Below are 22,818 nucleotides of genomic sequence, written 5' to 3'. Positions count from 1 at the left end.
CTATACCTGATGCCTGTATGAGTTCACTTGCGGCATAAACCAAAGGCAACTGAATTAACACATCACACTACTTTACCAACATTCAATAAAATTTGAATCTGAAGACTGAAAGAATGCTCACTTTGTACTTCCCGCAAATAGCAGCTTCCCTGTTCTTCTTCACGCAGCTTCGCTATTGACACTGAAGCCTGCCTTCCAGCTGATACTGGTTGCAACCAGGTCTGCTGTACAATTTAGCTATACTCACAGGAGCTAGAGCAGTGGTGCCAACACCATCAAAATATTTGCATTACACCGCTAATTAAAATTCAATAGCTTCTACGTAATATTATCAGCAACGTGTGTTGGATTCAGTGGCGTTCGTGATAGAAAGTGGTTTATTTAACGACACTTTTTCAACTGAATATACAATCGAATGTTAATTTACCCATCACTCTGGTACTGGGGGCAGCAAAAACCTCCAAAATGTCGGTAAACTTCGACCAGAAGACATGTTGCAACGAATAATAAAACAGCCACTTTCGTGAAAGATGAGTCCGGAAGTTTTGGGTCCCTTTCAAGGTACTACCACGGAATTTGCTTGGATGGACTGCATAATACCACGAAAAACCTTGACAGGACAGACGGTCTCTGAGCGTTTTTACGAAGCCATGACCTCGAGGCGGAAGTCCAGATCACTCAACCAGGAGGTCCAGTGCAAAAGACAAAGAGGTTATATCCAGCAAGCTGGCTGAAACGATAAAGCGGTTGAGTTGTACCCGGTTCGAGTATTGAACGCGACATCTGCTCTTCTTGGTTATTCCACGCCAGTGATTACAAAATTGTAGTTAGTATATCCATGCTGACACACAAAATATCTGTAATGGTTTGCCAGTTGTAAACATCTCCAAAAATTGATTTCTGTAGATTCCACTGGGACTCTCTCTCGTTTAGTATGCAACGTCCTTGCTTCGATCTTTTGGTTAATTTAACGATGCATTCTGAGCTGCGTATAGATCACATAGCTTCGAGAAGGAGGACTTAATGGCGTGAAAGGAAACTGTAGTGAAGTAAGGAAAATAAGTAAGCAGCCTCACTCATGTTTTTTATTAAATAACTTACCAATCGAATCTTAGAAAGCCTCACTATATTAAAAAACAGACACTAGCGTGAAAATTAATGAGTTGGCAGCATTGATTTGCACTTCAGATGGCGGGAGTACGGCCGTGCGCAGTCGAAAGCCTGACCCAGTTCTCGCAACACAAGTGTTGGAAGGGGGGATATCGATCCTTCGCAGGACCGACCTCTCAGCTGAGAGAGGAGTGTCCCTATTTCATAGTCAGACAGGTAACTCATTCTGATCTCTACACTGGTATATTGATCCTGACCTTTCACCCTCTCTCTTTTTCCCCACCACGACTGTAAAACTAAAAATGGGCAAATTTTAGACTTGCGCAATTTTGAATTACGGTGCGATAGGTTGGCAACATTCCCAGACCTATCCAAGTTGTTGGCAGTCACGTAGGTCATGAAATGAGCTTCGACAGACTTCAGATTTCTACTCTTGTTGCTTTGCATGCCCTTTACATGATCAAAACGAGATATGCCATCATTATTCTGCTTATTTAAGTATCAATTTTAAGAAAACCTCAACTACCAGTTTAAAACAAGTGAAAAAGAGTCGCTGAATTTAAACGGGGCTTTTCACTAATCCATTAAGTATTTTCTGTTTCTACTATCCTTCTGGTTCCTCTCTGTCTTTTGGAAGTACTTCTAAAAGATGCTCAATTGTAGCATTCCTAAAAAAAGTAAACCATTCTACATCTAGCGTCTTTACTAAGAACTTTATCAGTAATTCTGTAGCAATGAGCTGTATGTTTACTTCATAACAATCTAACAATTCTAGCGAACAGTATTCGATAATCGTTTTGTTTCTTTGAGATTAAGATATGTGAAGACAGAGGCGTGTGTCCGCTTATAAACACTGGATGATATCTCATTTTGTACTCGAAACATCACGTGGTGGATTTTAATGAGTTTCTTTCTGGGTAAATTAAACCCTGACTGAGGGCAAATACTAGCAGAGACGCACTGGACCTCTACTGTAAAGTTTGCAACAAACAACGACAACAGTCAGAGGTCTGCCATCCTCCTCAGCCAGGAAGCAACCACAGCATCCCGGGGCCATGCGTGAGATAATGAAGTAGATAATGGAAGCGTTTGTTGACCGGTAATAGACCCCTAAATCATTTATAGATATACCTCTTTGAAAATGGGCTGTGATGGCGGTCTGATGAGCGAAAGCTAGCCATTGGACGTCTGCGGTCTAATTAACAGTAGGAATTTTGGTGCTATTAACCCACAGGCTTATTGTACCACCATGCCCACATGTGTCCACATATCTGTCCCTCCAGCCAATTAACTGATTTTCATTAAATATGTTACAAACATCAAGCTAGTATATTCCACAATACCTTGGCAGTGTACAATTTCCTATCATCAATATCACTATCATAGTCAGCGTGAGAATTTGAGAAAAGAGTGTCATTTAATGCATAATCCTAAAATGTGGTGTGGTCACAAATGTTTGTGATATATGCAACATTGAGTCAGATAATACACTCGTAAAAAAACATGGCGGTCATGAGAAAAATCTACACTTAAATTTCCGATTAATGGCAACAACTAATGAAGCACTGGAAACAAGTTTATTATCATCATCAAACACTGGACTTGTGGGTGAATATCGTCCCTATGGAATTATTAGTCAAATCTGGTTAGCCTAAATTACTTTCAACTGTACGGAAGCAGGCCCTCAGAGTGAAAAATTGCTAGCGATTAATAAAGCCACCAGAGGCGGTGAAAACAGACATCTTGACCCTGGCTGTGGCTCGAACTCGTAACTGACGGAACTGAAATAATAATATTTTTGCAAACTCTGACCATTTTTCTCACTTGCAGCTCTACAAGTGGAGTATGGAACAGGTTACGCAATAAGTTACAAATCCTTAATAACAAGCTCAGTCTCACGGTTTGTACACATTTTTACAGACGAGATTCAGAGGACCGAGCCATGGCAATATAACCATTACACCAGATGTAAAAGAAATTTCACTAACAAAATTTTGTCAATGTTTTATGAAATTGATCGCTAAGCACTAAGATGAGCCGAAACGTTTTCCCTATAATTCTTCACATTACGCCATCGCACACAGCTGCCTAAGAACATAAAACACGTGGTTTTCTTTGCCTCACCTGATGATTTTACAGTTTCATACCAAGCGTCGTGGTTAGACTTCCATGACCCTCAGTGTGACAATGGACGATGAGGCAGATTATGTTGACTAAGTGTTTCGTTCAGTTCCTCCAGACAAATTCTGGGATAGTACCTTAAAACAGATCGTGACCGCCTCCTTCCATATCCTTCCCTCTACACTGTTTCTAATCCCCCTCCTAGTCGACGCTATATAACGTAAGCAGTTGAAAAATAGTCGTTAAATAAACCAAGTCTACAATTTGTTCTCATCTTATGCTGATATCTACAGCTAAATTGACAGACTTTCGTGTAATCAACAGTTAACTTCATCAAACCGAAAGGATTTCGTTTATTTACTTTCCATGTTTGACTACCGTTTGGAGACTGATGATAATTTCGGGACATTCCTGAACAGTCTAGTGGCTCTGTTTTCCCGTCGCCATGGTAATTACATGGTTACGTCACCACACTCCGTTCCCGGGAACTGCAAGTCGGCCATTTGATTTAGAGAAATCTTTACGTATGAAATGCTTCGGCGCACTACATCAAACACAGAGTTTTGAAATCCAAATTTGATACTTCCTTCCTAATGTCACAAAGAGGAGATTCTCAAATATTTTTGCCCTAAAAGCACTAAGAGAATCTTGAAACAAAACTAAATACCACCGGCCTGTGTATGCCTATAGTAAACAGCATGAAATATATTTTGTAAATCACACAAACAGAACGACTAAATAACCTGAAATTTTAGGAAATTTTTTTAACAACTAGAGCAGGGCGCTCCTTTCGGAGCTCCTAGGGAGGGTTGGTCAAGTTTGTAAAACGCCACCAACCTTGTGTAAGAAACTAAACTAACCGCCCCGAATTGAGGGTTAAAACAATTGGGGGGTTGCTTGCTTTTTGAAATCTTAAGTAACACGCTAAACTAACTCCCCTTCGGGGGGGGGGGTTAGTTTAGTGTCTCATTCAAGGGTTTTAACCCCTGAGTAAGAAATTAAACTAACCCCCCGAATGGGGGGTTTAAACACTTGACTGGGGGGGGGGTTGCGTTTTAAAATCTTGAGTAAGACACTAAACTAACCCCCTTCGGAAGGGTTAGTTTAGTGTCTCATTCAAGTGTTTTAACCCTTGAGTAAGAAACTAAACAACCCCCCGAATGGTGGTTAAAATACTTGATGAACCCCCCTCCGAGGGCGTTGGTTGCGTTTTAAATTCTTAAGTAAGACACTAAACTATCCCCCTTCAGGGTGTTAATTTAGTGTCTTATTCGGAGCACTTCCTGTAATCTGATTTTTTACTTCTTTATGTCGCTGTTCAGAGGCCAACTGTTCTTGGTCAGTCAGCTTTTTACGTCAAACACCACCCTTTCAAATCTTCGTCTGATTTTTTTCCCTTCTGTTTTTGTTGAATACGTTTTTCTACTTTTATCAATGTAAGTTTTACTTCGCTTTCCTTCATTTGTTAAATAGTTCTGATGTTTTAGTTCTTCACGTCGCTGTTCAGAGGTCAACAGTTCTTGGTCAGTCAACTATCTACGTCCAACCCCACCCTTTCAAATCTTCGTCTGATTTTTTGTTCTTGTGTTCTTGTTAAATACGTTTTCCTGCGTTTATCAATATAGGTCTCCCTTCGCTTTCTTTATTTGTTAAGTACGTCTGATGTTTTAGTTCTATACATCGCTGTTCAGAGGCCAATTTTCTTGGTCAGTCATCTATCTACGTCCAACCCCACCCTTGCAAATCATCGTTTGTTTGTTTTTGCTCTTCTGTTCTTGCTGAATAAGATTTTCTACGTTTATCAATGTAAATCTCCCTTCGCTTTTCTTTACTTGTTAAGTAGGTCTGATGTTGTAGTTCTTTACGTCGCTGTTCAGAGACCAACAGTTCTTGTTCAGTCAACTACTTACGTCCAGCCCCACCCCTGCAAATCTTCGTCTTAAAATCGATCAAAAGTCAGTTTAAATAATACTTTCGTAATCGTAATATATCGAATGAGTATCAGTTTACCTTGTAGGAGTTGTTGGAGTTGGTACTTCAAATACCTGATAACTTCTTCTTTAACTTTTCTGATGTTTTAGGCCAACTGTCAGTCAATATTCAAGAATGCGATTTGCTGCTTCTGGAGCAGTGATAATGCAACTGGGTTGATAGATTTTGATTTCTTTGTTGTGAAGCGTTATTTGTTTACTCTACATTGTGTTGTTGAACTCGGCATTGTTGTGTTCCACAACAATGGCGAGTAAACAAATATCTGTTGACATTGTTGATGACGTAATTTATTGACGACAACGAGGAATCACAAATTTTTATAGTAGATTACTTCCTTTCATGGGCGTCAATTAGTATGCCTGAGCTAGCAAGAACTACAAATTAATTAACAATTACACAATTTAGGAATTTATTTCAGCATAATTTACGCATCAGGCTACAGAGGCTACAGATGATAACTATGTAAAATTTACCAGACGCAATCGCACAGTTTCGCCTAAGTCAATCTAAGATGTTACATAATTTTTTGATTGACTCTAGAAATTATCGTTGCATGTACAACCGAAAAGTTGAAGCCTATATAGCATGGAATGGTAGGATGACTGCGAATAAAGACGTGGACACAACGTGGAACAAAGAAATCGTGGCCTATTTTATACTATCCCAGCACTTTTCCTCCTCCAAATCTCATTTTTCTAAAGCCCACTTTGACATTTCGCTCCCAACCATACCCAGGTCTCGTAAGCGGTATCTTCTATTCAGGTTTTCCGTCTCATCGCCCCCATGAGTACTGCATACCCCACCCATCATAATATCCTTGATTTAATAACCGTAAAAATACTAAGGGAGCTCAGGCCATCAAACTCCTTCGAAATCAGCTTGAAATATGCACAGACACGGCGAAGCCAACGGCTTCCACAGCTGCTGCATTACTAAACAAGTCTGATCAAGTTGAGCCTATAGTTGTAAAATACAGCAAAGTTTGATGCAGTCACCATCCTGGCATGACAGTGTTGGTAATTTTGGTTCCTGACGTAGCTTACTTGAATCTCTCTTTGTCTGGATATTTAAGTGCGACACTTTCCATCTGGAAGACACCATATTGCCTTGTCTGCCATGAACTTTCACTCGTCACTATTTTCTTAACCTTGACTACAACGCGGTTTGAGAAGGGACGCACATCTCGAAAAGTAAATAAAACCAACAGAAGTCTTGGGAACCTTTGCGACATGGTTTTGGCAATGAGACGCCAGGCGTCACAACAAACAGAACTTTGGGAACATAAGGCATACGTGTCGGGATTGATACAACACTCGATAAAACGGACGCCGAACGTAGCGACTAACACTATTAGGGTAATACCGGTCAATATACCCAACCAAACCCAATATCTAGCAACCTAATCCTTCCTAAGCATACGTTTCCTAACCCAACCTAAAGTTGCATTATGTTACTTTATGTTTGTGTTGTGTTAGGTTATGTTATGCTGCGTAAGGTAAGTTTCTATTTAGGGGTGTATTAATTTTCTGTAGATTATTTTAGTTTAAATCGAATTCATTAGAATGTGACACCGATGTCAGCGGAGGGTATGCCGACTTGAGACCGTTAAAATTTCTAGGTCATTCAAAGTCAATTTTATGATGGTTATTTCTGCCGAACCGTAGTTTTCTGAATGGCCATAATCATTTCCGTTTGAAGTCACGGTTCTGTGAAGGTCATGTCAAGGTCACGACAATATCAGCCCAAGGGTTTGCCGAAGAGGCCTTTAAAATTTTGAAGGTTATTTGTTCTCGCTCTATTTTTCTACCGAACTTTAATTTTCTAAGTATTCATGCTGTCACAGAAAGCATTTAGAAAATACGCGTAAAATATTTATACACCATATTGGGGTACAACTCACCTCCTTATTTTTATAACGGTGATGAATATTTGGATTCATTTTGATAAAACCTTTTGAACAGCCGAAAAGTCTTTAGCAGAATAATTAAGTTTGTGAACCATGAAGTTTCTTGGCTAGATTATCAGTTCGTTAGTTACTTAACTAGTAAACGTTGATAAAATGCAAGGACATTCAATCATATGGGCTGTTTTTAAGACACCCCTTAAATTTTGAACGTCAAGAAACCAATAGGTCTGCGTTTACCAGCCAAACTCAATTTATTTAAAATGAACTAACTCAATTTCCAACTTTCAAGCAAAACGATTGTGAAGTTTCTTCGGGTAGTTAAAATCGGTGTATGCCAATCTAAAAAATTATATTTAGGATGCAACAAACCTAACATAAAGTAAAACCTTAAGAAATTGAATGAAAAGTGGAGTTTGTGTTCCGTGTCCACATTAAAAAAAAGCAGAATCACTTCAAATGTTTGCGTGCTCTGGTGCCTCTCGCCTTCAAGACAAAATCGCTGTTGTTGAAACTCAATCCAAAAGAAGAAACACGTGGAAACATTTTATATTTTGAAAAGATTTCAACAGAAATGTTTGTTCCTTTTTTAAAATACACAATTACTTAGGGACACGGATTAAAACATCTGAAACGAGAAACCACGCATTTCCCATAAGACATTATGAATTATTAATTACGAAAGAGAGACGACTGTAGAAGTTATTTAGCATGTCTGATGGGAGCGAGAGATACTGTGTACATGGACGGGGGAGAAATAAAGAGAGGAACGGAAGAGATGATGGAGATTATTTAACAGCATGAATGCACTAAGGGATAGTAACAAGGAAGTAAAAAAGAGGTTTATATTACAGTTGTTTGTAATTTTAAGTGACTGTTACGTAACGCATCGTCTGTCTTATTCACAACATTGAATCTGTGACTACCCTTCCTACATACGTAATGTATCGTTTCCATCAATGTTTTAATCTAAGAACTGCACGGCGTGCAAACAGTTTATGAAGACCACCATGATTTAAAACAGTTTTTTTTACAAGAACAGCGCCTAAGTAGCTTTAAAAATACGTTAAAAAGTTCTGCCGACTATGTTCACTTTAAGAGAGAGAAAAAAATAACCAAAGTCGGTGAAATGCCCAGAAAAACAGAGATTCCAAGACTGATTTAAAAAAAATTTAAAATTGAAACATTTCAGCTGACGTTGCTGTGGTCAGTTGAGTTCCTTCGCCCAATGGTTTATTTAACGACGTTCATCCAACAGAATATACAATGTGTCCCATAAGTTCGCAAGCCATCGATCGAAAAAAATTTTTACTTGGCAAAATACGGAAAAGTACAAAGAGTGAAAGTTATTACAAATAATTTGTTTCCATTCTTAAGTGTTACAGTTTTCATACGGCGCTACATTCTTTACATCATCTGTGGTAAAATGTTACGACGATGTAGCCACTTTGACACAACAATTCGCTAATTACTACGGTTTTTCTGGTTTAGTTCGTTTCCTTTAGTACCTGCGTCTCCTTCCCCACTCCGGAAAGACATTCCCATTTTTCTGTCATGTAAATGGGGTCTAGTTTATGGTTCCACCCCAGTATTTTCTTTTAAGTATTGAGAAACAAGTCCTCCGAGACTCGAAGCGGACTTTCAGTTTTTCACGACATCACGCGCCTCGTAAGTCACATAACACAAGCTTAATACACGTCAGAGGAAAACAATGGCGCGCTACAAGGTTATCCATTAAATCTGGAAGAGAGATGTGCTCATCGCATTGTTATTGAAGGGCGTGTCCGAAATGAATGCCATCATTTCTGCCACATAAACGTCACTACTCCAACAGACATCTAGGAGCATTGCTTTGTGACGTTTAGTTTTCATGTGTTCCGTTACTTTACCCAGTCATTCAAGGTAAATATAAAGATAGTGCCTTAAAATGGATCATAATAACTTACTCATCCTCTCCAAACAATAATTTACGAACACATTACTTCGTGAGGCACCTACTCCGTACGAACCCAGATAACAAAATACTCCCTGGGATCAGTCTCATAATAGACCCACACAATAGAACATAGTGTATTCCAAAATAAAACGAGATCTATTTTAAAATGTAGATAACATTAGTATATTTATTATGCGGGAGAAAAATGTAAGAAACTGGATGATAATAATATCTGGAAGTCCTCGCAGTGTAAAGGCTGGAACTCCCGGGAAGCATTACGACTTTCAGTTATTGACACAGTTTTCATGCTTTTGCTCAGAATGTCAAGGAACTTTCTGGGACAATACCTTGAAATCGACCGTGACCTTACACAGACTTCGCAATTCACCACTCTCAATGACCCTACCATTCGACACTACTCTGCACAGTTGGGAAAGAGTCTTTGTTAATTCTGTGGATGTCACACTTTGGAGCCCTGAAAGCAAGCCTGTTTCCAAGTCCCTTCAAATTCGATTTACAGGAGCTCAATACGTGTGTACCGTATCAGCTATTTATTGATTAGATAACTTAAAAAAGGATATTTTTAAACTGAAGATAAAGTCGAGGTGAAGTAAAACTACGTCACAGCAGAGAAAATATTTATAATAAGTGTAATAGAGAGAATACCTCGCAAGAAATTTTCGACACTGGGCCAAGAGTTTCTAACACAATGCATTGGTTCCCATTTTAAAATAGTGTGAACTGTGGGTGCATGCAGCTATGGAGAAGTGAAAAGCTGGATTCAGTTACCCAGAAGAAAAAAAACATGGCTATTATAATGATGTTCTTGTGGCTTTTGGCGACGTGTGGACTGGTCGATAGATGCCAGCGTTTCGGAAAAACGTACTGTCTCCATCTTCAGGGCTGAAATGACGATTCTGGGAATGGTCAATTATGACGGAGTGAGGTTCAAACTGAGCATATACCGACCAGTCTACAAGGCGCCAAATCCCAGATCATCACCATCATCATTATTGTCACCGCCGTGAAAACCTCTTTTTTTATGTTATTATCCCAATAACATCATAAGAAGGACGGAAATTAAAACATTCGACACTGACATTCCAACTGCTATGTTTCAGAAAGTAGTAGTCAGGTCACATTAGGTTAACATGCGTAAAGCTGACACTGTAACTAGGTTAAGTCATTGTTACCACTTTTAGTACCCTGATGATTGAGGTAGCAAGTACCTCTGAAACGTCGGTAAACTTCTACCAACGTGTCATATGCAGAACCTTGGTTGTCAGTACATTACGACTACAGTTGTCTGACACAAAGATTAATTTTGACTTACATGTGAATATCATTAACCTCGATTCAAAACACCGACAAAGCCAGTTCCCCTTTATGTGAACTCAATTTGATGTGGCAAAATATAACTCAGCTGCTGAAAGGAGCTATTAAACCCTACTGTTATGTCACAGCATGATTCTACGAATTACAGTAGCCATTTGTTTTAAGGGTCAAATGACAGTGTGCTGTAATGAAGACAACTGAAGGAAGTGACAGGCTTCAAATTGTCGTCTTGTAAGGACCGAGGTGAAACTGGTTATGATTTAATTTTAAGGCTGTATTTTATATTATGTTCTTAGCAGCTGGCCAGTCGTCTGAAACCTTGGTGTCAGAATAAGAAATTGTGTAAGCTCAAAGGTTTATTAGTAATATTCGAAATATCACTTTCATAATCACATTAGCACTGTCTGCAACATATTCAAGACTCGAAACTAAACAATTCGATATAAAACAACTGAAAGCAAAAAGGCGACGCTGCTCTGAAGTTCTAGTTACAGATATCATTGATCCATGCCCCAGTCCATTGCTGCAAATATCATTCTCTGACATTTTAAACTTTCAGTACGAAAAGTGAATGGCATTTCATTTTGTTTTACTGTTGTTTCACAGCACCCGTCTATAAAATTATCACAACGTTCTTCTGCTCACATCTACAGAATCTGAAATGTGTGGGCTCTGTTTACAGACAACGAAATCTCCACACGAACATTTAGTGAATTACTATCGACTTTAATTTATCTTTCTCATTTCATATAAAGCAGATTTATTTCATTCACAGTGCGTGATTTTAATTCTTTGAAGCACATTGGTGACACATGCACTACCTACCTTAACATTTAATGACTCTGAGCTTTTCCCACAGAGTATTTGGGGAATTATTTCTCTAAACAGCATTAACCAAATAAACTTCGTTATGAAGATATGTTATTTCCTTTGAGGTAGAAAATGTACTTTTAAATATACTTACATAAAATTCGTGTATATCATCATTCCTAGGATTTTTATTTAGCGTAAGTGTAAAATGAGGTAGCCGAGTCCGCATGTTACCTCTTAAAGACAAACTGAAATGAATTAGCGATCTGCAACAAACGTTGTGCGAAATTAATATTTGTTCATATCGGTTCGATAATGCAGCCATTTTACGTGAAGCTAAAATTGAACTTCATCGGTTTTCTCAAAAACGGTTAATTGTACAAAATTTTGTATGCAGTACAAATTGTAAATCTCACTGAAATCTGTAACTTTTGAGACATTCTTTCAAAGGAAAGAAGAATGATTCCAGGTTATTTTAGAACAAAGTTCTAACGAAATTTGGACCTAACTGCATGGAGCAGAGGCCTTCTTAAGAAGCTAGTTATCACTCAGCTAGTCAAGAAACTTCCGGGACTTCACTAGAACATTCATTACAGTATTCACAACAGCTTTCTAAAATCCGCACACCCCTTTATAAACTAGCTCAGGTTTATTAATATAATCAATCAATATGAAACGTAAAATCAGAGTGAATTCGCCCTCTCCTGCTGCTCTTGCGATGTTTCGTGCTTCAGTACCATTCCTAGATACGTGATGTTACGATCGAGCCACTTGCAAAGCCAACGGAAGCCGCGCCCGACTCTTGCTTGAACTTCCGGTTACTTATATGACCTGCGTCTGATAACACGAAACGCCGGACATTTTCTTTTTATTCTCCATGCACCCCACAAGGAAAGTCAGTTTAGTTTCCACGGTAATACGTACTCTCGACACAAACTGTAAACGCCCGGAACATATGGCGGGAAACGCTTCCAAAATTCCAAACAGGAGATCCATTTGCATTACAAGCGTGATAATATTTACTTACCCCGGTGTGTCCGTGCGGGATGGAGCGGTACATTTCATGTACTTCTCGTTGGGAACAAAATGGCTAATCAAGGTGCATAACGAACTGGTCAGGTCAACAACCAAATGACATTTCGTGTTAATGCATCCAATGGTATATTTCAGTTTCATGTCTCTACGTGCGACTACACTTTATTAGTTCATAGCCCTTCGCGTGTTCAAATGCAACATTCATAAGAGGCTGATATTTTCGAAACTACCGATTCGCTGCTTCAAGGATGCAATCTTAATTTTAACAACGAACAGTTTAGCCGATTCCTCATCGAAGTCTACTGAAAGGTAAAGAAAGTTGCCCCTGATGTTTAACAGATTTACGAATAGAAGAGTGAAGGTATAGCTCCACGCATTCTTAATCTCGATACGTGGTGGAGATCGGTGATTAACTTCACACTCTTGTCGATATACTTTCACGAAAGAACCACAGTATACGTGGATAGGAGGCTGAGTGGATCCAGAGCCGGTCTGGACATTGTAGTGTCAAACGCCAGGCGCTCATACCTCGCACCTCTAAATCGATCATGCCATAAATAACATTATAAGCTGATATACGAACGAACAATCAATCACGAATACAAAATGCTTTCTAAAACACTGTGGCATCCGTTTGCTACTAGATAAAGGGGGAGCCTCGATACATTGGAACAGGCCAAAAGACCTAATCCGTAAATACTGAAGAAGATGCAAGTTAAAACAAAAAAGATTTTTTAGTGAATGGTAGCAAACACTTCCCAAACTTAGCCAGTTTTTAATTAGAGGAAAAAAACACAAAGCGTCTTCATTACAAAGTCAATTGGTCAATGCTGTTCAGGGAAATAATCCCTGCTTATTATGAGAATTGTACGAAATCCATTAATACATTTTGTGTTCAAAATCCAGAGTTACTAATTATGAAAGCAAGTGGAACAAACAGTGTGATTCATTCCACTACAGGCTGGGTTCATTGTCGATAAAGCCGACAAAGCACGACGTATAAAACGGAATGAATGTCGGATAACCGAAGTCAGAAAAAGGGGAATCTACTGCACAGAATCCTGTTGCTCTGTTCAGACATTATGCTCGAAGATTCTCCAGTACTGATAAACAACCTACATTTTGCCAAACAATAAACAACAAATAAGCACTTACCTTACGAGGCATGGTTCCAGTGACAGGTTTCCGTCGCTCCTATAACCAAAGAGAGAAGTCAATACAGAATTAGGAAGTAACGAATCAACTTACTCTGATATCTGATATTTTAACTAAGGGACATTGATATACAAAACGCATGAAGATTTAAAAAGTAAAGAGGAAACAACTTATTTGTCAATTGTCTGAATAAACTGAAATGCGCTCCATTCTGTAACAAAATTAATTAAGAAAACTAAACTAAAGTCGGATGCCCGGTTACAATAATTGTTAGGTCATAGTTTTCGTCGGCATTTTTTGTATTAGTATTATATGTATCAATCGGAAAGAACAGCTATGAATAGCTTGTAAAAGTAGTGCGTGGTAGACGAGATACTTTTGTGCTGTTAAAAACCTTTCAGAATAACCCAAGTATTTATCTTATATTTTTTATTTTATTTATTATTTATTTAGTGTTCTGTCTGAGGACAGGTCCATATGAACAGGATCCTTCCGTCCTTTTCTCGGATTTGGACCTGTTCATACACGTTCTTGGCAGATGATCCAGAAGTGGTTTGCCATTGCCTTCTTCTGTGTGTGAATGGAGTAATTGTTGGGATGCCACGGAGAAACCGGGGAAGCTCCCGGAGGAAAACTTCGTGTTGCCTAGACCACGGCCTTGCCCAACAGTGCCAGTGGCGCGAATTTTAAATAAACATTCCAATTCTGAGAATCTTTTTGCACCTTTGCTCAGCGTATCAGCAGCTAAAATTTTGTGGACAATCATTACTAGATGGGCTCTGTAGACGATCAAAATTCCAACCTGATCATTCCCTTGTGAGACGAACAAAACTGTTTACTCGGCGAAAACCTAAAAATGTAATGTAGGATTTGTAAACCTCCTGACTGGTAACTCTAAGCGGAAACTTCCCGAAAGACAAGTCTGACGCGTTTTCTCTGGAGATATGTGAGATATAAACGTACTATGATTTTTAAAGGCATCCACGATAATAACATTATTTTGCGATCAGTTAATTTAATTTCCAGAATCCGATAGCCTATCTAGGCTTTCACTTGGTGGGGAGTTTCGGAAACGCAATTGGGGAAAAACATTTTGTTATATAAGTTATAAATGCATTATGATGATGGCATGCCCCACAAGACCTTTCTAACTAAATTACGTGTGCTTTTCCGGCATCGCCCCAGACATCTCGGAGTGTGTTTGAACACGAAACATTACCGCACTAAATATGGTCATATTCGGATCGCTCAGCCCACAGCTAAATGTGACAGGGGGGCCTGTGACCTTCGGGATTTCTTTGTACAGTGTCATTAGAACATCCTCAATATTTGAACAGCAGAATGGCCTTTTATCGTAACCAGTGTTTGTAGTCTAGTAAAAGTTTATATTTACTCTTTAATGACCTATTCTTCATTGAATAAAACTGAGATCTCAGAATAGTCAGTACAATCTAGTTTTAACGACTGCATGATTTACTGATATATGTAAATCCACTGCTTTAACTCGAAGGCAGTAAAGTGAAACAGAACACAAACACAGAAAAGAAGACGACAGAAGAGACAATAAATTTCAGTAAAATTTCCTGTTAGCAATACAGAAGTTCGGCTGTCTGCAGCTTTGGAAATCCAAGCTGTAACTACATCAACGCATTTGTAGGCCGTGTTGGTTCATTTGATTAAATTTCACCGAGACCGATGATCACATAAACCGATTTAGACTCATTTCGCGACGATATTTAAAAAGCTATTAGGTTTAAGTGTCCGTTAGTCCGTCCTATGTGTTTATTTAACAACTTTCTCCAATTTCATAGGTTATAAAACGCCAAATGGGACGATAGCTGCTAATGTATAGTTAGGAAAGATGTGGAAGGAAGAGGCTGTGACCGTTTTAATGTAAAGTAACTAATAAAAATTACTAAATCCCTCAGTAAACATTGAGAACGTCCGGGATACGAAGCAGAAGTCCTGATTGCTCAACTACGAGAGTAGGTCCTGCCCCTGTGTAACAACTCCTCGCAGTGTGAATAGATTTTTATCAACGTTCGTGTTTTGAGGCTTAACTAACAACCATATGTTATATTTGTGATTAGTTCGATTTGGATAACATGAACTATCACTATAGGCTAAATCAATAAAGACTGGTAAAGAAGGAAAACTGCTTTAAACAAAAATTGCTGTCCTTAATCTCGTGAATGCCCTGCATTGTGCATATTTCTTTAATACGATGTGTTATTTTCACGAAGCATCAAAATATGTTGATTTTAAAGCAAACGTACGAGAAAATTTAAAAATTAACTCTAACCCCAGCGTTGATTACAGGTAATTTTCAAGTCAAAAGTTTATTTGATACTACGCGGATTAATTAAACCAGAAGTTGTGTTGTCTCTTCTTTACCTAATAACCTACTGATTTTATATTTACTTCTAGAGTGGGGCCTACAAACCAGCTGAAAGGTTTCTCACAATTCTACTAACCAACATTAACATCGAGTGGGTTAGCGCAGCGGTATACGACGTCCCGTTACGGACGTAATGATGTTAATGGGTTGAAATTGGGGCGAAATTTGAACACAGGGATCCACTGAAGGTTAGTTTTTCATTTTTAAAATACACAGTATTAAAAATACAAGGGAGAGGGCGGTCGTGTTCAAACATGTGATAGTGATACTCTAGCAGCTAAAAACGCGCAAATAAAGAAAGAAAAATGAAAACACTCTGCAGTAGTATAATAGTAACAATGCTCCATTGAACATATAATCAATCACTCATCTTTCAGTCACGGTCCACTGGCTATGTTAAATCAATGCTTTCCGAAACAGCACGGCACATCTGTTGATGTAGGATTTAGGTCGTCGTAACAACTTTTGAACGAACTGGCTGATTTTCAAAGAACTTGTTAATAACACTGGGATATTGGAGCTTTCTCCGATGTTATGCTTTTAAACCAGCAATTTAAAAGTAAGAACAGAAGGGGTACACCCTATCCCGAGTACAAACCTAAAAATTTGTAAGACCATGTTTTAGAAATATAGATTCGATTTCTGAGTCATTATTTGGTTTTTTAACGACTGGACCATTACGTGTTACGTACGAAAGAAACCTTAAGCATATGTAGAGTAGTACCGAGAAGACGGAGCAAATGAAGTTATATTTTCACAACAGATAAGAACAATAATCAGTTTGCTCTGGAATTGAGTCAGACGTACTGCGCACTTACTGGGGTCTGGAAGGGAACCTCAGGGACTCCAGACTGGTTGAATGGAACGAGTGCCTCTGAGGAACGGTGGGGCTGGAAGGCTGGCTGGAGCTCGTCGTTCCTCCATTACTGAACACTCTGACAAGCCGCAACTTTAACGGACTGCAGTTATTTTTCTTCCTACCGCGAACCATGTTAAAACAACACTGAATGGCGGACGCTAAACAATCGCTATGTCAATCAGCAGGAACGAACGTCATTTGACACTGCTTCCTCAAGAACAAACCGCAAACCCTAACCACTTCCACTTGCAACGAGGACAAGTGCCACGGGACTGTCCAGCGTTCGGCATCTTTATCAACAGTATTGTAATTAACACGTATTAATTGAACGTGATATAAGCCAAATGAAAAAGGATCATTATGAATATCTAGATAAATAAGGAAGAATAGAATGATATTAAAAAGAATTATAGACATATATTGTATCCTTGGTGTGGACTGGCTACAACTGACTCGGGATATTTTTTTTAAGTCGGAGGAAAAGTTCGGTTATCAAAAAAGCAGATTACCGCTGTGCCAACTCCCCTTGGAGTAAAAGAAGAAATTACAAAATGTTTTCGTACGCTAATGCTAATGTTCCAGTAACTAAAAGGCACAGAAGCTGGGGCATTCGGAGGTAAACCAATGCAATCTGGAGAGGACAGGGCATGTAAGAGAAATGCGTACGAGGTTTGGTCGGACGATAGTGAAGGGCAGAGATCATTGAGAAGATCTAGCCACAGAAGGACAAAATATACTAAAACACATCATAGATAGAGTGGGGGGTTGGACTGAATTATTTGGCTCTCGTAAACACAGTAAGGAATCTCCGGGTTCTAAAAAAGTTGGGCACTTTCTTGGCTCGCAAAATAACTATCACCTTTCCAAGATTGACTTTGTTCCACAGAGTTAAGCTAAAATAACTCGAGACTCAAGGCAAGGCCTCTCCTACACAAACATTAGCCAGCGATATTTAAAAATAAATTAAGTTTGATTTAGCTTCCACACAAACGTTAATGGTCATATCGGCATGGCTTGAGACACAAGTTCCACAGTTGGTCTAAAACAGTCATTTATTTGCATATATATAAGTCCTACATAAAATGTCCTAGGGCAATCAGCCGCGTCAAATGATTACACGAAGAGACCAACGTTTCGGGAACCAGCTATCTCCACTGGACACCGGTCTCTTCGTGTAACCATTCGACGCGGCTGATTGCCCGAGATTTTATTGAGTTTAGTCGCTGCGAAAGCTTCAAATCATACTATAACTTTGAACTCCATAAATATTATTCTAACAACCTGAAATTAAAGAAGAAGAATTATCGTTATTAAAATTATATAGTTCGCCACTGAACCCCAATTCCTCAGTCATTACACGTTATTTAAAACGTGGCTGGAGACGCCGTATTCAAATAGAGAACGAATGCAACACTTTATTTCTGTAACTTAACTTCTATATATGTTTACCAAATAATCTAACAAATACTCACCATTAACGAACACGACAGTATTTACAAACGTCTGTAATTCTGAAAAGTGGACTAAAAATGGAACACACTACTTTTAGTCACATTGCACACGTCAATCACATCACCTCACTACTAATACACAATCCGAATGACAGCGTATGTAGTGTGCTGCCGTCCGACGACAAATTCAGAAATTAGAAATTTAAAAATATGACGAACGAAAGATGGTATATGTAAAAAAACAATTGCTGAACTGGAATAAAATTCTAAAATAGCATTCACGAGTAAAGGGCAATAAGTAAATAAATATTTATCTTAATATATATTTGCATAATCGTAGTAAATTGCCTTCAAGAATTACAGGAAAATCTAAACTAATAAACATTCATATCTATAAATATTATCCCATAAAGCACACAATCCCGTAAATCTACAAAACAAGGTCATGCAAAGACGAGGGCCGCGTGCATTTTGTGTTAATGTGTAAAAAGGCTTTCCGCTTGGTCAAAATTATTTATACCTCTGAGCAATTTCTCATATTCGCGACAGCAATATACTGTAACAGCATGCCATATGCACTACTTGTGTGACGATATTGTCAGGCTGGTATCTTGAAAAAGTCCGCAACCACTTCTAAACACACCCTCCCCTGTTTGTTAAATAACGTAATAATTAATCTTGCACTGAATTTAATACTGAAATGATCTGAATTTAAACCAATCCAAGAAAGGAAAAGCAGCACACGGAAGACCAGAGAGAGATAATAACCATCCATTATTTAGGTACCACGCACAGGACTGCATGCAGCGTCATCTGTCGTGTGAGACGAACATTAACTCACTGCTGGTTCACTTGTCTTCAAGCATTGCTCGCTGATGCCGCCACTATAGCGTACGGAACACAACGCGATCTATTGCCTGGTCCAACACTACGCATACATTAAGAAAACCATAAGAATATTTGCAGGAGCAAAAATATTCAAAGAAAACAATCAATTTGAATATTCGGAGTGAATGCATATTTATGAAAGTACAAATAAGTAAAAAAAAAGTCAGCCCCCAGGGAGGATCGAACTCCCGACCCCTGGTTTACAAGACCAGTGCTCTAACCACTGAGCTATGGAGGCTGCAAAGAAGCGGTATTCTCCTCGCGTATATAATTCTACGTAAGTGTACTATTGCAGAATTGTATGCTAATACAGCAAAATTAATCAATAAGTGACGGTATGTTAACTGAATACAAATTATTTTTGATATCACAACATAATATTAAGACAACAAGAATGTAGCTGAGAAACGATAAACTTCGGGCAGTGTTCATTTTTATGCCGTACCCATCCACACAATCGATATTACCAAATAAAAATTATAGTTCTGTATTTTGCATTTCTGCATGTTGAATGTTGTGGAAGTGCCATTAGTTGGAAGACACACAACTATTCGTTCCCAAAATACATTTCTGACAACAATTTTAGAAGGCATGTACTTCAGTCTCTTTAGCACGCACACACATCACGAATCGCCCAAGTTCTTGCAAAGTCCAGTTCTACTAATGCTTAATGTACTAAGACAAAATATATTAAATTAGATCAAACTAAATAAATCTAATACATCTTAACCTTCCGCTGAGTTGGAAAAATGAAAGCACTTCAAAATACGGTAAATAATATTTATAGTGACTTCGTTTGTAGAACTGCAGTAATCTAGTGCAACTACGTCAAAATATCACGACGAAATTTCAACAATAATACAACCCTTGGACGTAGTGTTATTATGCTGTTATATTGTTCTTGTTTCGTGTTCTGCCATTTTTTCCGTTCTGTTACGACATGTAAACCGATAAGTAAAAATACACCTATGTATGTTGTCATTCACATTTCCTGATTTTCAATATAGACTCGTTTGGCACGTTTTAAAAATTACTTTAGGCATTACGAGATTATTGACGCTAACCTCTAGCAAAACCCTCCCTAGAAAGTTCATTAGACTTGAGCGAATGATGAAGCCAATACTCTTGTTCCTCTATCTATACATCTATTCTGATTACATAACACCAATTTAATTCATTAAATCTCAGAAATATTAATGGATATATTAAAACAGCCACTCCATAGACCTTTTCGCCCATAAAACTTCACTTGGACTGGAGTAATGTGGTAATCTACTCAGCCAATCGCAGAATACCTATGTAAGTCAAATTCAAAGCCATTAAATGGAAAAGTAATAGTACTAAATAAATTGGAAATGTATGTTAAAGTATCACATTTAAAACTATGAAGCCACATGCGTGTGAAATGTTAAGAAAGCAACTATATTAATGATAAGTACCGGTATTATACTAGTGGGATATCTTTACCTTTGTTTTTCGAGATATCGAACGTTGCAATTCCACTTGAGTGGTAATCGATTAACGCCCCAGTCTTTTATTCAGCTCTCCGTCGAGGATAAGCTCAGAGGTCACGCTCGTAGGGTAATGTTACTTATATTATAAAAGTTTTTTCAATTAACTTAAAATATATTCTTGTTAAAGTAACAAACATGTTTCTGGTCTTTAAAATTACTGTTTGTTTTCAAGGTAGTTTGTAAGTATATGTAGCCTACACCACTTTTAAACGAGGAGGTTGTGTGATTTTTCGAGAAACAGTATGAGATTCCTAGAAACAAACGGACCTAGTGACCATAGTCTATCAAAAAGAGGGCTAAAAAATGATTTAAACTGATGTAAAGGGATATTATTAAAAGTCTGACGTGATTATGCAATCCCTGTTTGACCCTTGCCTTATTTGGACATTCATTTAGGTAATACTAGGTTACGCAAAGCACGAGGCCGTGAAGTACTTATAGTGTTACAGCAGTGGTTCTTCATTTCACAGGTTCAGAAGCTCAAAAAGATGGGAGTGCCAGACGGTGATGCAGAAAAGGGGAAGAAGGTAAGACACAGAATAATTGATTTAAATTAATGTAAAGAGTGACAAGTCTAATAATTCAAACATTCTTTATTGCAGGTGTTTGTTCAGAGATGTGCCCAGTGCCATACTGTAGAATCAGGTGGCAAGCACAAGACTGGTCCCAATCTGCATGGCCTAGTTGGCCGAAAAACTGGGCAGTCACCAGGTTTTGCATACACAGATGCCAACAAGGCCAAAGGTATGCAAGGAATTCATTAAGTTTGGGTAAACAGGTGTAATTTGTTAATGATACAGAAAGTTTTGTAAGCAGCACCATGTAAAGTGATGTGAGATCAAAGTGTAGTTCTTAACAAGAATTAGTTTTCTGTGTACATATCTTAAACTTACAGAATTATCAAACATAGGCCTAGAGCCAAGTGTAAAGAATCTGATTGAGTTGCTTGAAGATTGCTGTACCATGATAATTGCTTACAACAGAATTTGTACAAATTTTATTTGAAGAAAAGAAGGTATAGTAGCACAGTGTGTACAACACGTGATTTAATTAATATGTTTAAAAGTGAAGAGGTGTTAAGCGCAATGTATAATGACACACAACATTATTTTTTGCTCGCAGAATATCCTGTATCCTGAAGATGCAAACTATAGAACCTAACTTAATCTCTTATTAAGAACTAATCCAGTAATAGTAACTTTTGTGTAATACTGGCGTCACTTTGTATGAAGATGTGACATGAGACTGAAGTCGGGCAGCCTTTGATGTATGTAGATTGATGAAAATACTAAAAGCTGGTTACTGTATAAAAGTCTAAGCTATTAAAATGGAGGAATGAAGGAACAAACACTGAAAATTCAGGGAACAGAATGAAGTTATCCAACAGAAATACTATCCTTGGCTTAATGACTGAGGCGGACTTATCTGCCGTGATATGTGGTCATAGGTCCTTGAACAGGAAGTCATAGGCCAAAAGATAGCTGACTTTTTCTGTGACTTTATATGCCTAGTTAGGAACTTTTTATTCTGTTCACTAGTTATTCCATGTGCTGGTGACTCTCAATAACTCAATTTAAACGAAGATTAAAGTACAACAGTGTTAATTACTTCAGATGAAAAAGGTGAGTTGTGGAATTGGATTACTCATTTCTGTACATATTTCATGTGTAGGTATCACCTGGAATAAGGACACGTTATTCATATACCTGGAGAACCCCAAGAAATACATCCCTGGCACAAAGATGGTGTTTGCTGGCATCAAGAAACCACAGGAACGAGCAGACTTGATTGCATATCTAGAACAGTCAACAAAGTAGATCTCCAATTAGTTATATTTGTAGTGATTCCACCTGGGAGGTGGACTAAATGAGAACTTAGGTGTTTAGATTATAGTGATTTGAAGACTGGTGCATCCTCAAACAACCTTGACATATTAAAAAAACTCTCGTGTACAGTTTTTAACTTATTTGGCTGTTTGTCTGTGCTGGACACTGTTATAGCAGGCTATCATATAATATTTCTTTTGTGTCATGGTATATAAGAATTTGTTTGTTGATATAAAAAATCTACAATAAATACAAACTGAAAAATTAAATGCATTTGTTTATAAGCTTTCTTTGTCTATAAAACCTCATACCTGGACATGGAAAATACTGTAAACTTGCACTCATCACCAGACATTAGGGTGATAAGATTGAGATGGGAAAAGACACGGAGCAACCAATTTCAATCTGAACATTGGGGTTATTAAATATTAATGTACAATAAACAGGGCTGTGAAAGTAAAGTTTTCAGATGTCTACTATCTTTA

General features: G+C 38.2%; 2 protein-coding genes and 1 non-coding gene across 11 annotated transcripts in view; 1 reads left to right on the top strand and 2 right to left on the bottom strand.

Annotated features, from left to right (window-relative positions):
• LOC110834383 (uncharacterized) overlaps positions 1–20,263 on the bottom strand; it is a 68,114-nt gene extending 47,851 nt beyond the window's left edge. For 2 of the 9 annotated variants that reach the window (XR_015537800.1, XM_087358502.1), the window contains exons 1-2: positions 18,626–18,940; positions 13,398–13,436 (exon numbers count right to left, since the gene is read on the bottom strand). Coding sequence is in view for 2 of the 9 variants with exons in the window: in XM_087358502.1 (XP_087214628.1) it covers positions 13,398–13,436; positions 18,626–18,673 (87 nt within the window). In the remaining 7 variants the exon portion in view is untranslated. The other 7 variants (XR_015537799.1, XR_015537798.1, XR_015537801.1 and 4 more) reach the window with 7 other exon arrangements.
• On the bottom strand, positions 19,159–19,231 carry TRNAT-UGU (transfer RNA threonine (anticodon UGU)). Its single transcript has one exon. It is a non-coding gene; the product is annotated as a tRNA-Thr (tRNA).
• A 202-nt stretch (positions 20,264–20,465) lies between the features above and the next one.
• On the top strand, positions 20,466–22,602 carry LOC110834384 (cytochrome c). The gene is made up of 4 exons (XM_022073486.2): positions 20,466–20,574; positions 20,978–21,034; positions 21,110–21,251; positions 22,179–22,602. The coding sequence occupies exons 2-4, from the start codon at positions 20,996–20,998 to the stop codon at positions 22,322–22,324; spliced, it is 327 nt and encodes a 108-aa protein (XP_021929178.1). The 5' UTR covers positions 20,466–20,574; positions 20,978–20,995; the 3' UTR covers positions 22,325–22,602.
• The last annotated feature ends 216 nt before the right edge of the window (positions 22,603–22,818 follow it).

This window comes from Zootermopsis nevadensis, unplaced genomic scaffold (assembly GCF_977971745.1).
Source record: "Zootermopsis nevadensis isolate Lab colony 2312 unplaced genomic scaffold, Znev_1.0 Znev_ptg000030l, whole genome shotgun sequence".
In the NCBI taxonomy this organism is placed as follows: domain Eukaryota; kingdom Metazoa; phylum Arthropoda; class Insecta; order Blattodea; family Termopsidae; genus Zootermopsis; species Zootermopsis nevadensis.
The sequence above is the reverse complement of the archived record's forward strand: the minus strand, read 5'-3'. Positions and strand labels throughout refer to the sequence as shown.